This window comes from Aphelocoma coerulescens (assembly GCF_041296385.1).
Source record: "Aphelocoma coerulescens isolate FSJ_1873_10779 chromosome W unlocalized genomic scaffold, UR_Acoe_1.0 ChrW_unloc_scaf_1, whole genome shotgun sequence".
Taxonomy (NCBI): Eukaryota; Metazoa; Chordata; class Aves; order Passeriformes; family Corvidae; genus Aphelocoma; species Aphelocoma coerulescens.
In genome coordinates this window covers 20451000-20464754 of record NW_027184080.1, presented here as the reverse complement: position 1 = coordinate 20464754, position 13755 = coordinate 20451000, and the positions used below count along the sequence as shown (strand labels likewise).

Below are 13755 nucleotides of genomic sequence, written 5' to 3'. Positions count from 1 at the left end.
GTGACCAAAGCAGTGTTGATAACATGTTAATGTTTCAGCTCTTGCTTAACAGTGTTTTCACAGCATCAAGGCCTTTGCTACCAGAGAGTAGGCTGGGGGTGCACAAGAAGTTGGGAGGGGACACAGCTGGGACAGCTGACCCCAGCTGACCAAAGGGATATTCCAGACCACATGGTATCATGCTCGGCAATAAAAAATGTGTAGAAGGAGGGAGAGGGGATGTCTGGTGTTATGGTATCTGTCTTCCCAAGTAACTGTTACACATGGTGAAGCCCTGCTTTCCAGGAAATGGGTAAATGCTTGCTAGTGGGAAGTGGTGAATGAATTCCTTGTTTTGCTTTTCTTGTGCATGTGGCTTTTGCTTTCCCCATTAAACTGTCTTTATCTCAACCTACAAGTTTTCTCATTTTTACCCTTCTGATTCTCTCCCCAATCCCTCTGGAGGAGACTGAGCAAGCAGCTGTGTGGTGCTTAGCTGCCTACCGAGGTTAAACCACAACAACTTATCAAAATAATTTTTTTTTTTTTTTTTTTTTTTAGTTTTAAAATGCATCATATAACATTAATACAATTACAATGGCAGGAAATGAAAAAAAAAACCACAACTCACTGAACCTTTTATAGAACATTTTCTGAACTCAAGTTATTCCTCACCAAAATAGGTTCAAATCCTGAACATAACAGTTCCTTATGTCAGCACCCCAAACTACTCAAGAGTAAAGCCTTAAATGCCTAGAATAAAAAATTTCAACTAAATAAATGCAAAATAGACTAGTTTCCATATTTTCAAACTCTAAAACGACAAAAAGAAAAAGTTTTGTCCCTTTAAACATGCATGTCCCCCCGCATCTTACCGCCTAATCTCTGCATCAGTAAATCCTTTAATATTTTCTCGAGGAATAGTTCGCGGTCTTCCACGTTTTTTTGGTCGTTTTCTTTCTGAGGCTGAGTCACTATCAGATCCAGAATATCTTCGCCTCCTACTGCGTTTCCCTTCGCTTCCATTAAAGCTGATCTGGAATTTCAGATTAAGTAGTTCAAAGCTACATGACTAAAACATTTTAATAATATGTTATCTAGCCTGTCAAAAATGAGAGGGGTGTGTGCGTGTGGGTGCCACACATGAAAACCACCCAAACCAAAAGTACAAGCCAAAACAACAGCAATAAAAACCCCAAATAATAACAACAAAAAAAAAATCACTCAATCAAAACCCAGAGATACCTGTTTTGCACAGTTTCTCATTCTTGGCAGCATATATATTTCTTCAAGCTCTTTTTGTCTTTCCTCCTCTTCTATTCGTCGCCGCTGGACTTCTGGAATGATTTCTTCCCAGTTTCTTAAATTTTGTTCTGGTTCCAACTCGATGTCATCTTCATCCATATTTGAAAAGTTAGCCACCTTAGATATTGGAAGATAAGCATTTTCACCAAATCAATACATGCTTTTACTTATACAAAGAGCCAGTAATTAATATATTAGGAAAACTTAGTTCAGAATGGCACATTTTATTTATTTGTATATACACAAAATGTACACATATAAAATCCTTCATGAAGCACTGTCTCTAATGAAAGTATTTTCATATATGAAACACACACCACATACACACGGCTGAATATAAAGATAAGAATATTTTTCTTCTTTTACAAGTTGAGTACTACAAAACCACTATGAAATGCATACCCGATAGCTGCGATGTTTAAATTCCTTCAAAGCAGAGAGCAAGCCTAACTATATGTCAGAGTTAATATGAAAGTATAATAATGTAGAACTAACTAAACATTAATAAATTGTAGAAATCACAGTATATTGCAAATGAATGATTAGCATAAAAATGACTTACTACTCTACTGATCTAAAGAAGTCCCGCCCTGATTTAAACAAAACCAAACAAAATCACGCCAAACCTAAACAACAAAAAGATCCACAAAAACAAAGAAAAAACGCCCCAACCAACAAAAATACCTCACCATCCACAATTGGACTCACTCAATATTTTAATTATTATCCAGTTAAGCATATCTGGCATTCATGTTTACATGGGGGCTGAAAGAAGTTTCTAAAAGTCATCAACTAAGAAATCCAAATGTCATTCTTTGTTTTCAGAAGTACTACAGGTGCTTAACAGCATAAAGCATTAAATTAAAAACAGCTCTCCCCAGTATGCTAACAATTAAATCAAGGACTAATGTATTTGTAAATATCTTTATTATTTTGTTAGCAAAATATATTATGTATTTTACATGCTTGCACTGGCAGTAATTACCCTGTATAGGTGAATAGACATTGCATGCCAAAGAGCTAACTTACTGTTTTACACATTTCACAGAATCACAGAATATGCTGAGTTAGAAGGGACCCACAAGGACCAAAGTCCAACTCCTGGCTCTGCACAGAACACCCCAAGAGTCACACCATGTGCCTGAGAGCATTGTCCAAACACTTCTTGAACTCAGACAGGCTTGGTGCTGTGACCACTTCCCTGGGGAGCCTGTTCCAGTGCCCAAACACCCTCTGGGCGAAGAACCTTTTTCTAATACCCAACTTAAACCTCCCCTGACTTAGCTCCATGCTGTTTCCTCAAGTTCTGTCACTGGTCACCAGGGAGAAGAGATCAGTGCCTGCCCCTCCATGTCCCTTCGTGAGGATGTTGAAGACTGCAATGAGGTCTCCCCTCATTCTCCTCTTCTCCAGGCTGAACAAGCCAAGTGACCTCAGCCGCTCCTTATAAGGCTTCCCCTCAAGGCCCTTCACCATCCTTGTGGCCCTCCTTTGGATGCTCTCTAATAGCTTAATGTCCTTCTTATATTGTGGCACCCAAAACTGCACACAGGACTCGAGGTGAGGCCGCAGCAGTGCAGAGCAGAGCAGGACAATCACCTCCCTTGCCTGGCTGGCGATGCTGGGCCTGATTCCCCCCAGGACATGGTTGGCCCTCCTGGCTGCCAGGGCACTGCTGACTCATATTCAACTTGCCGTCGACCAGGACCCCCAAGGTCCCTTTCCCTGTCACTGCTTTCCAGCCTCTCATTCCCCAGTCTGTCCGTACATCCAGGGTTGCTCCATCCCAAGTGCAGAATCTGGCACTTGCCCTTGTTAAACTTCATATGGTTGGTGATTGCCCATTTCTCTTAATTTGTTGAGGTCTCTCTGCAGGGCCTCTCTGCCTTTGAGGGAGTCATCATCTCCCTATTTTGTATCATCTGCAAATTTACTTAGTATCCCTTCAAGTCCTGCATTCAAGTAATTTATGAAGATGTTGAAGACCACAGGGCCTAAGATGGAGCCCTGTGGAACCCCACTAGTGACAGGTTGCCAGTCTGATGTCACCCCATTCACTATAACCCTTTTTGCCCAACTCATGAGCCAGTTGCTCACCCATCACATGATGTGTGGATGATGTAAGAATGAAGGAAAGATAAATAGGTGAAGAAGAACAAAAAATAGCATTTATAAAGGAAAGTATAATTAAGGAAAGAGGGAGGGAGCAGAGCACTACCTTGAACTGTGAAAGCAACTCATCTCCTACAGTCAGTGGACCTGGTTCATTTTCTCGAGTTTCAGCCCTCTTCAGGATTTCATCTATATCCATTTCCTGAAACAGAAGTTTCTCTTTACAACAAAACAATTCATATGTTTCTCTGTCCATCAAGTGTAGATGCACTGCTCCATTTACCTGAGGCTCCTCTTCTTCCCCTTCAGGTTCTTTAAAAAGTTCCTCAGCACCAAACTTCAAAATTGCTGATAACTCTTCCTTATTAAAAGGTGTTGAGCTGAAATACAGAAAGTTTCAGATAAACACTTTATCTTAGTGAATTGTTTCAATTTACTATAACCATGAGTCAAATTTCCTTTTGTCTTAAATAAAAACTAGTTTTAATATGTAAAAAAAAAAAATATATATATATATATATATATTACATGGACAATTTACTTTGCAGTCTTTACTTGCATAACTCCTTACCACATATTTTTTGCCTTTTAATAACCAAGTGAAATGACTTGCATTTTTACTCAAATAGTCAGGTATACTTAAGCATAAGGTAATATGAAAGAATAAACAAATATACCTGGAGGGAGTAGAGCCTGTATGTAGTACAGTTTTCCCTGTAGTGTCCATTCTCTGAATTACTAAGTGATCTAACACCATCTTTTTCTTGGCTCTTTCAAGAATATCTTCTTCTACTGATGCTTTTGTGACTAGACGATAAATATTAACCTATGCATATTACAAAAAAGGTTTTATTTACCTGCTCACAAATTACCCATGAAAAAATACTCAGATGAAGTTAACAAAAAACCCTTGAGCAACAACAGGGAGAAATATTAGCCATGATTACAAATTTTCTAAATCTTATTGAACTAGTATTGCATATATGAAACCAGTCAATCATGTTATCACAGTCTCTATAGAAATTATTTAAAAAAAAAAATTCTTAGACCTCTCCTCTTTAAACTTCTATGATTAAGCACAAGCATGGCCACAAGGAAATGTTTTATGTCTGATTACTACTTGAAGTATTCTGCAAGAAAGAAACCCAAAGAGAACTACAAAGTATTAAACAAAGCAAAATGAATGCGCCTGAAGTGCAGCAGTTACTTTCTAGAATGATACAATGCCAATGAATGTGAGACAAGTCCGCAACTCTTCTCCTACCCATCCATATACTACAGCTGCCGTGCTATCTCTCTGTATAAGGAGATTTAAAAAAAACATTTAAAAGGCAAATAATGAATATTAACATTTTTAGCAAGTATTAGTTATTTTCAAAATACATGAGGACTGTGATGGGCCGACAGACAGCTTATGGCTAACATAATGAATTCCTCCTTCAGGTTTGGTACTTAAAAGACAAGCACGCGTACCTGTTTCTTCTGTCCAATCCTATGAGCTCTAGCCTGCGCCTGCAGATCATTCTGTGGATTCCAATCAGAATCAAATATAACTACAGTGTCAGCAGATGCTAAGTTTATACCTAATCCTCCAGCTCTGGTAGACAGCAAAAAGCAGAAGTCCTGAAATTATAAAATAAGAAATAGCTTTATATATATTAGCTATAATATCCCTCAAAGAACCAATATGACACTTCTTTATATGCTCTGTGGAGCAGACTATGAACTCATATATTTCTTTAAGTATATAATAAACATTTGTTAGACTTGTAATACAATAAGTTGTTTGTCATGTCTAGAGCCAGTGGATTGCTATTTGAATACAATAGACTATTTCAGTTGGAAGAGACTGACAACGATCATCCAGTCCAACTGCTTGACCACTTCAGGGCTGACCAAAAGTTAAAGCATGTTATTAAGGGCATTGTCCAAATGCCTCTTGAGCACTGACAGGCTTGGGGCATCAAACACCTCTCTAGGAAGCCTGTTCCAGTGCCTGACCACCCTCTCAATAAAGAAATGCTTCCTACTGTCAAGTGTGAACCTCCCCTGCCCCAGCTTTGAACCATTCCCATGCATCCTGTCACTGGATCCCAGGGAAAAGAGCTCAGCACCTCCCTCTCCACTTCCCCTCCCCAGGAAGCTGTAGAGAGCCATGAGGTCACCCCTCAGCTTCCTTTTCTCCAAACTAGACAAACCCAGTGTCCTCAGCCGCTCCTCACAGGACATTCCTTCCAGCCCTTTCACCAGCTTGGTTGCCCTTCTCTGGATGCATTCAAGGACTTTCATATCCTTCTTAAGTTGTGGGGCCCAGAACTGCACACAGTACTCAAGGTAAGGCCACACCAGCACTGAATACAGCAGGATCATCACCTCTTTTGACCAACTGGTTCTACTGTGTTTGATGTCCCCCAGGATGGGGTTTGCCCTCTTGGCTGCCAGGGCTCACTGCTGACTTATACTGAGCCTGCTGCTGACCAGCACCCCCAGATCCCTTCCTGCAGGGCTGCTCTCCAGCCACTCCTCTCCCAACTTATATTTGGGTCCAGCATTACTCCATCCCAGGTACAGAATCTGGCATTTCTTCTTGTCAGCTATCATGCCATTAATGATTGCCCAATGCTCCAACCTATCTAGAACCCTCCCTCTGCAAGGCCTCTTGTCCCTCGAGTCACCAGCCAGATGCAGTCCCATTAAACTAAAACCTTTTGAGCTCTGCCCTTCAGCCAGTTCTTTACCCAGCACACCGTGAACCTTCTCATCCCACAGTTGGACAACTTGTCCAGAAGGACGCTGTGAGGGTCTTACTAAAATCGAGAAAAACTACATCCACTGCCTTCCTTTCATCCACTAGGCAACTGACATTATCATAGAAAGATATTAAATTAGTTAAACAGGACTTTCCCTTGGTGAATCCACATTGACTGTGCCTGATGATTGGATTGTTCTTTAAATGCCTTTCAATAGCACCCAGTATAATCTCTATAATTTTTCCAGGTACTGAGGCTAGACTAACAACACATCTGTAGTTCCCTGGGTGATGCTGAACCGTGCCATAAATCAAATCCCTCCTGATGGGAGAGAATTTTCTAAAAGTCCTTGCAAGGAGTTTCAAAGATAAACCGAGACTTTTCCTTGAGTTTCAATGCTGCCAGATAGTTGTTTATTAAGTCTTATCAGAGGAACAGAGCCACTAGCGTGACCCAGGTACAGCATAGAGCACAGAAAGCAGGAGTGAAGTCTAATTATCAAGACTTACAAGGCCTTTTAAAGATAATTTAACCAATAGTTACTAAAAACGTATATTATTTTCACTTTCCTACCAATTATTCAGTAACACGGGCAGGAACTGCGGAATTCTCTATCCAATCATTCCAAACTACTTTTACTGCAGAACATGGAGTAGTAGAAGAAGAAGAAGGTTTAGAGAACAACAACAATCCTCCATTTTGATATTTTTTACTCTTATCTATTTACTACTAAGAGAAGCCCAAAACCTCTAAATTTTTCACCCTGTGACAATCTTACATAGTAGTCTATCACCTAATTCACACCACTGTATTTTCTAGTTCTTGTCTGATCGTTGGTAATTTTTTCCAAGGTTTGAAGCTAAAACAGTGTTGTTCAGGGGGGTAAGAACCCTTAAAAACAGGCAGAGAAATATTCTCGGCACTCTGGGTTCCTACACCTGGGTCTTCCCTCATGCCGTTTTTGTAAATTGGAATAGCATTGCCTAGCTTCCAGTCAGCAGGGACCTCTCCAGACTCCCAAAACCTTTGGTAGATGATCAAGAGAGGTCCTGCTGTAACATCCTCTAGCTCATTTAGTATTCTGGGATGAATCCCATCAGGCCCCGTGGACTGATGAACATTCAGCTGATACAGCTGGTCCCTCACAATTTCAGTGTCCACAAATGGAAAGTCACTGTTTCCACACTCATGGTCCTCTGACTCAGTGGACCAGGCAGCCCAAGGTCTATAAGTATTACTAAAGACTGAGGCTAAAAACATATTGAATGCCTCCACTTTTTCTTCATCTGTCTTATTCAGGTGATCACCTTCATCTTCAACAAGTATCAGTTCACTGTTTTCTTTAGACCAGCTAGTATTTTTTTATAGGCAGTTAAACACCACGCAGCCACACAATCACTTCTTGCCCACACCCCCAGTGGGACAGGGGAACAAGAAAGGAAGACTAAAAGCAGGGAAACTTGGGGGTCAAGATAAAAATTGTTTAATAAGCAAAGGAGAAGTGGAAAAAGAGAAAGAAAACAAAACAGAGCAAGTGATGCAAATGCAATCTCTCACCACATTCCCATAGGCAGGACTGATGCCCAGCCAATTCCCAAGCAAAAGATGGCTAACCTCCCTAAATCCCTTCCTCTCCTTTTTTTATTGCTGAGCATGTTGTTACATGACATGGAATATCTCTTTAGTTAGTTCAGGCCATCTGCCTGGTTATGTTCCCTCCCAACCTCTTGTGCACCACCCAAACTATTCACTGGAAGAGCAGAGTGAGAAACAGAGAAGGCCTTGATACTATGTAAACAATGCTCAACAACAGCTAACACACTGGTGTGTTATTAGCACTGTTTTCATCACAAATCTAAAACACAGCACCATATGAGCTGCTATGAAGACAATTAACTCCAGTCCAGCCAGACCTTGTATAAGTATAAAGCAAACTGATATCAACTTCTCTTGTGAACAGTTATCGGCTTCTCCATGGTTTAAAGGAAGCAGCACTCTAGAAGATGAACAAAAGCCACTTGGGGAGAAAAAAAACCCAAGCAAAACACTGCCAAAAAATACACTACCACCCCATATTGTTAAAGCCTCATGTGTGCCCAAGTCCATCTGGTTTTTTGTAAAGGAAATGAAAGTATTCTTCTGGGGTCAATGCTCTTCAACATATTCATAAAGAATGTGAAAATAAGATGAGCAATGAGGTGACAGTTTGCAGATGATATGGAGTTATTCAGGGTCAACTACAAAGGACTACAGAAGGATCTTATGAGAAAGGCAATAAAAAACATATGAAACTAAAGATAAATAGGAAATAAATTTGAGTTTTAAGTACAGTCAAAGCTAATAGTGGCCATTACTGCCAAGGAATGAGTCCTTGAAGTTGTAAATATTTCCATGAATACTTTAGCTCAGTATTAGGAAAAAAAAAAAAAAAAAGAAAAAGGGCATCAAATTTATTATTAGGAAAGAAATAGAGAATAAAACAGGTAACAATTTTATTGCTGCACAACTCCATAGTTTGCTTTCGTTCTTGAATACCGCATGAAATTTGGATCCCCCTTCATCTTAAAAACTGTACAGTACAACTACAAGGATTCCAGAAAAAGGAAAATATGTCTGTACTAGAAATTTAAAACAGAACTAACTTCTGTATTTAAAAAATATCTGAAGTTTATGTTATGAAATGAAGTCCTTCCTCCTCAACCATAGCAGAAACATAAGCTCAGCAGCAACTGACAAATGCTATGCTTCTATTACTGAAAAACCCTGTCAGTATAGGACAAAAGACCTAAGATTATCAAAGGTATGGAATGGCTTCCATAATAGGAAACCTAAATAAACCAGGAATCTTAAGTGGTAAACAAACAATGGTTAGAAACCAGTTCTTCAGTTTCTTCCACAGCAAGAAAATAAGAGGCAAAAAATGAAGATAACAGAAGCCAGATTTAAAGCTATTCAAGATATTTTTTCTTTATGCAAGGATATACACAACTTAATTCTGCCCACTGCCTAAGTAAGTATTTGATGTCAAAAACTTGTGTTAAAGTTCAGTGCTCCTATAAAAATTGAAGGATTAAATTGTACACAACAAAATAAATAAATTCTTCAGTTTCTAAACAGCACTTAAAATTACTTTGTTAAAGAGCACTGACAAAAATCTAAAAATATAACTATGTGGTTATATTAGTTATAAACATCATTTTCATAAATTCTGTGTTTCCTATTTAACCTCCTCTTAGCTTTTTAAAGTTTTTCTGGTTGGTTGGTTGGTTTTGGGGATTTTTTTTTGTTGCATGGGTTGTAAACCTTATAGTCTCTGCAACAGCAATGGAATTTCAACCTAATATATCCCTCACTTTATTCTATCTTCAGTTTTTGTGCGATATTTGTTATATTTCCTAGAGGAAAAAAAATAAAGCTGAGTAGATTAAAAAAACAACCACCCACTTATACCATACCTCTGAGCCTTCTGCATTAAAATGATCCAATGCTTGTTTCCTCAATTCCCCTTTTATTGATCCATCAAGTCTCTAAAGAGATTGAATGATACAGTTAAAAAGGAACTCCTACTATAGTCTATTCAGAGCAACTTGAATTCTCAATTGCCAAATCAATTGGGGGGGGGGGGGGAGGAATAAGAATAATGTAACACTTCCAATTAATCAGTTTAATTTCAAAATACTATTAAGCATATAGTAATCACTAGTCTTCTACTGTACAGAAAAATTAAACTTTCATAAATCTTTCTACAAAAAGGACACTTTTTTAAAAGATAAAATGGTAAAAATCAAGGCTTCTTGGCTACTACCAGCAAAATTCTTACCTGAAAGGGAAACTGACGATACTTCAAATACTCTGCTAGGATATCTAGCATCCTCACCATCTGAGAGAAAATCAGTACTCTGTTGCCACGTTCTCGTAGACGAATCAGTAGCTTGTCAAGAAGGATTAGTTTTCCACTGCTACGTATTAAATGCTACAAGACAAGAAAGTGTGTATCGCAAAGTAAGTTCACCTCAACACTAACATACACTGCAGATGGTTAGACATTCATTAACCAAACAGGAAAGTTTTATAAGCATTTAGTCAGTGCTGATCTTGTAAAAACTCTTTATAAAAGCTTTAAGTGCTCTAACTGAAATCAACAGGGGTACCGACTAGCGTGTTTTTCAAATAAATGCATTTCTCAGCTCTGGCTCATAAAACAGCATCTTAACATTTCATTAAAACGTTAAGCACATATACCGTGCTATGAGTTAGAGCAGTTACAGTGTAGACTCAAATTCTCTTCTACCAAATAAACAACAACAACGAGACTACTTGACTCCCTTAGCACTACTTGCTCCTCACTTTCTGTCTTTTGAACAGACCTAAGCATTATTACTTGATCCTTTAAGTATTTTTAAAGAATGCCTAATCAGTCAAGTTTTTCTGGCACGATAAAAGTGAGTGGAATCCTGTTAGTAGAAGTCAACATGCTTTAGCTGGGTTACGATGTTCAACCTTCTCAGCTCCAGTCGAAAAAACTAGAACAGAAACTCAGGTGGCATGCTGAATTTAATGTTGAAATCATTAGGCCTCTAGCTGAAGAGGCTCAGGATAGAATTTTGGGGAATAAAAAATTGGGAGTTAGGTGCTTTTATTCTTTATGCCAGAAATGAGAAGGATGTATCATTCATAATTAGAGCTAACAAAGCTTATTCAGATGAGCCAAGGAAATCATTGTTACAAGTATGCAATTATTAGCAATAATGGCTGAATGGTTCTGATGAGATTAATTATAAATTTAAGTATTTAGAGTATGCCAAGTCGCAAACATCCTTTAGCTTTGATAAGCATTTGATAATATAAAATAGTTTGTGCAGTGACAACTTGTGATTTCAATCAAGTAGTTTTGGGAAAGTTTCTACATTATAAACTTCAAAGTTTACAGAAAAAACCCTTGATCTTTCAAAACATTTATGGTGTTATAAACTGCATCAATTATAACAGCCCTTTTATTTGTTGCTGTGGTTCTCAACAGTTTTAGTACAAAGATTAGTTAACCTTTACAAAAAACCCAAACTATAAACCCACAACACAATCACAGACAAGCTATAATTGCTTTCATTTAGAACAACAAAACAACCAGACTAAGCTTAAGGAGATTCAGTAGATTACTTTCTGCTATCACATGGACTGTTGGTGTACCACTGCCAGTCACATACATTTGCATTTATATTCAATTTACCTGTTTATTTAACTGCTTTATTTTAATCTGGGTTTAAAATAGGTCTTCAGTTTATTTAGTCTGAAAATGCACAGACTATTCCAAACTATTTCCTTTTTATTTTGATCATAATTCAAGCCAAGGATATTTTATTTAGTATTGATCTTTCTATTATTCAGTTCCAGTTAAGAAACAAACAGAAAGGCAATCAGTTCATTTACCTGTAAAACCCAGGATGCACATTTGATAGAGAACTTGGTCTTTCTTAACATAATTTAATAAGAACAAATAAATTGACAGAACACTATAAAATTATTGCATGCATATTACAGATGTAAAATCACTTAAATTTTTTTTTAAAAAAAGGTATTACCTGTAAGGCCTCCTGTTTATTATAGAATTCATTATCATCTGGTGGTTTAATGAGGTAGCAATGGTTGCAGCACTTCTTGAGTTCCATCATAATGTTCAAAAAGCCCGAGGTACTGCCTTTTGAACCTTTACTCAGGGCTTTATAATTCCTGGTTAAAATCCACCTATGATACAGAATGTGCACAATGGAAATAATTACTAACCATTTGTGGAAATATGAAGGATGTAAGCTCTCAAAATATCAGTTAAAATTGCACTATGAAAACTATTACACTTCAGTAATTTTTATATAGAGACGTCATTAAAAAAACGGGAATTAAAAAGTGTCATTACTTACTTGTAATATTGCTTCTGCAATGCACTCATTTCCATCCTCAAAATTTGTTCAACTTTAGCAGGTAAAGACTTTTCTACATCTTTTTTAACTCTTCTGAGTAAAAATGGTTCAAGTTCTTTGTGAAGACTTGCATAACCAAACTCTCTCCCTTTGCCATGCTCCTCTTCAAAATCTTCCCAGGAAGAAAACCTTCAGCATAGAAAGAATAAAGGTAAAATAATGACATACCATGAACAGAGACACACAAAGACCATAAATATACCATGTGCACAAACACAAATGGACTTCTTCACTAGTCCTCTCTCTTTTATTAAATAAGTTTCTGAATCTGCATCGCACAAGAAAGTCCAAATATTTTGTCTGCAAATAGGAGAACGGAAATTAACAAACTTTTGTAGAATGAAAATTCAAAACAAACTCCTGAATTTTAATTTCTTCAGTGAAAACACAACATTTTACTTTTCTGCATGGAAACACAGGTAGAAGGATATAGAAAGTCCATTATATTTCTCAAGAGCAGCATGAAAAAGTAGTTGTAGAGCTGGAGGAAGTGCAAGAGAACAGACCACATACCTTTTGCAGATTGTATGGACTAGCTGAAATGTGATTAGCCTCTGGTATGTGCTAATAGACTAAGAGAATGCACTTTGTGATCAAATGAAGAATAGGTGCCAGACAACAAACTTAGTGGCTGTGGTGTAAGGTTCTGAAGAAGTCAATGGAATGCATAGCACCGAAATTAATTGGAGCTACAGTGCTTTGTATTTACAAGATATTTGAAAGGAACATGTGCTCTTATTTATTCAAAATATAAACAGAGGTCAGTATAGAATAACATCAACATAGTAAACCTATTCAATGCAAATTGTAAGGGCAAATTGGCTGCCTGAATCATAGAATCATGGAATGTCCTGAGTTGGAAGAGACCCACAAAGATTATCAAAGTCCTACTCCTGGCCTTGCACAGGACTACCCCAAGAATCACACCATGTGCCTGAATGAATTACTGGATATTGGACATTGTGGTATAATCTTGTTTTCATTCATGGTACTAACACAGAAAAGATTACATCCTCAGCCCCATTCTATTTCCCACAGCAAATCCATATGATTTTCCTTTTAAATTAAGATGAAGCATGTTTCCAAGGTTCTGAGCCACACATCAATCCATCCTTTCTCTGGACTGCCAAAACAGAAAAAGTGGCAGCTGCTACCAAAACAATTTATCCAGAGCAGCATGAAAAATATGTGCATCTATTTTATAAAAAATATTAAAACTATTTAACAATGTAATTCTTTATTGATTCTCCAATCACTACAATACTTGACCATAAGAAACTTGACCACAAAAAAAAAAAAAAACCAAAACCAACAACCTCCCCCCCCCCAACACCAACAACCCCCCCCCCCCCCCATCACATTCCTTACTTTTCTGGCATGATGAAGTGCAGCAAAGACCAAAGCTCTTTAAGGGAGTTTTGCAGAGGGGTTCCAGTAATAAGAAGACGATGATTAGACTTAAAGTCTATTAAAGTCTTGTACAGAAGGGAATCATCATTTTTTAAACGATGAGCTTCATCAACTCCTATAAATACCCAATTCAGACCACCAAGGAATGACTTCAAGAAATTGGGGGGAGGGGAAGACATTATACAAGTTAATATATTATGTAATGTCTGACATTTTACATGAGG

At 37.8% G+C, this 13755-nt stretch overlaps 1 protein-coding gene across 6 annotated transcripts in view; it reads right to left on the bottom strand.

The window, feature by feature from the left end:
- LOC138102695 (chromodomain-helicase-DNA-binding protein 1-like) overlaps positions 1-13755 on the bottom strand; it is a 75381-nt gene that overhangs the window by 20229 nt on the left and 41397 nt on the right. For all 6 annotated transcript variants that reach the window (XM_069000423.1, XM_069000417.1, XM_069000420.1 and 3 more), the window contains 11 exons: positions 13490-13680; positions 12062-12250; positions 11726-11888; positions 9967-10119; positions 9602-9673; positions 4870-5019; positions 4074-4222; positions 3680-3776; positions 3503-3598; positions 1225-1401; positions 855-1015 (listed from right to left, as the gene is read on the bottom strand). In XM_069000423.1, coding sequence (XP_068856524.1) covers positions 855-1015; positions 1225-1401; positions 3503-3598; positions 3680-3776; positions 4074-4222; positions 4870-5019; positions 9602-9673; positions 9967-10119; positions 11726-11888; positions 12062-12250; positions 13490-13680 — 1598 coding nt within the window. The remainder of the gene's footprint in view (positions 1-854; positions 1016-1224; positions 1402-3502; positions 3599-3679; positions 3777-4073; positions 4223-4869; positions 5020-9601; positions 9674-9966; positions 10120-11725; positions 11889-12061; positions 12251-13489; positions 13681-13755) is intronic.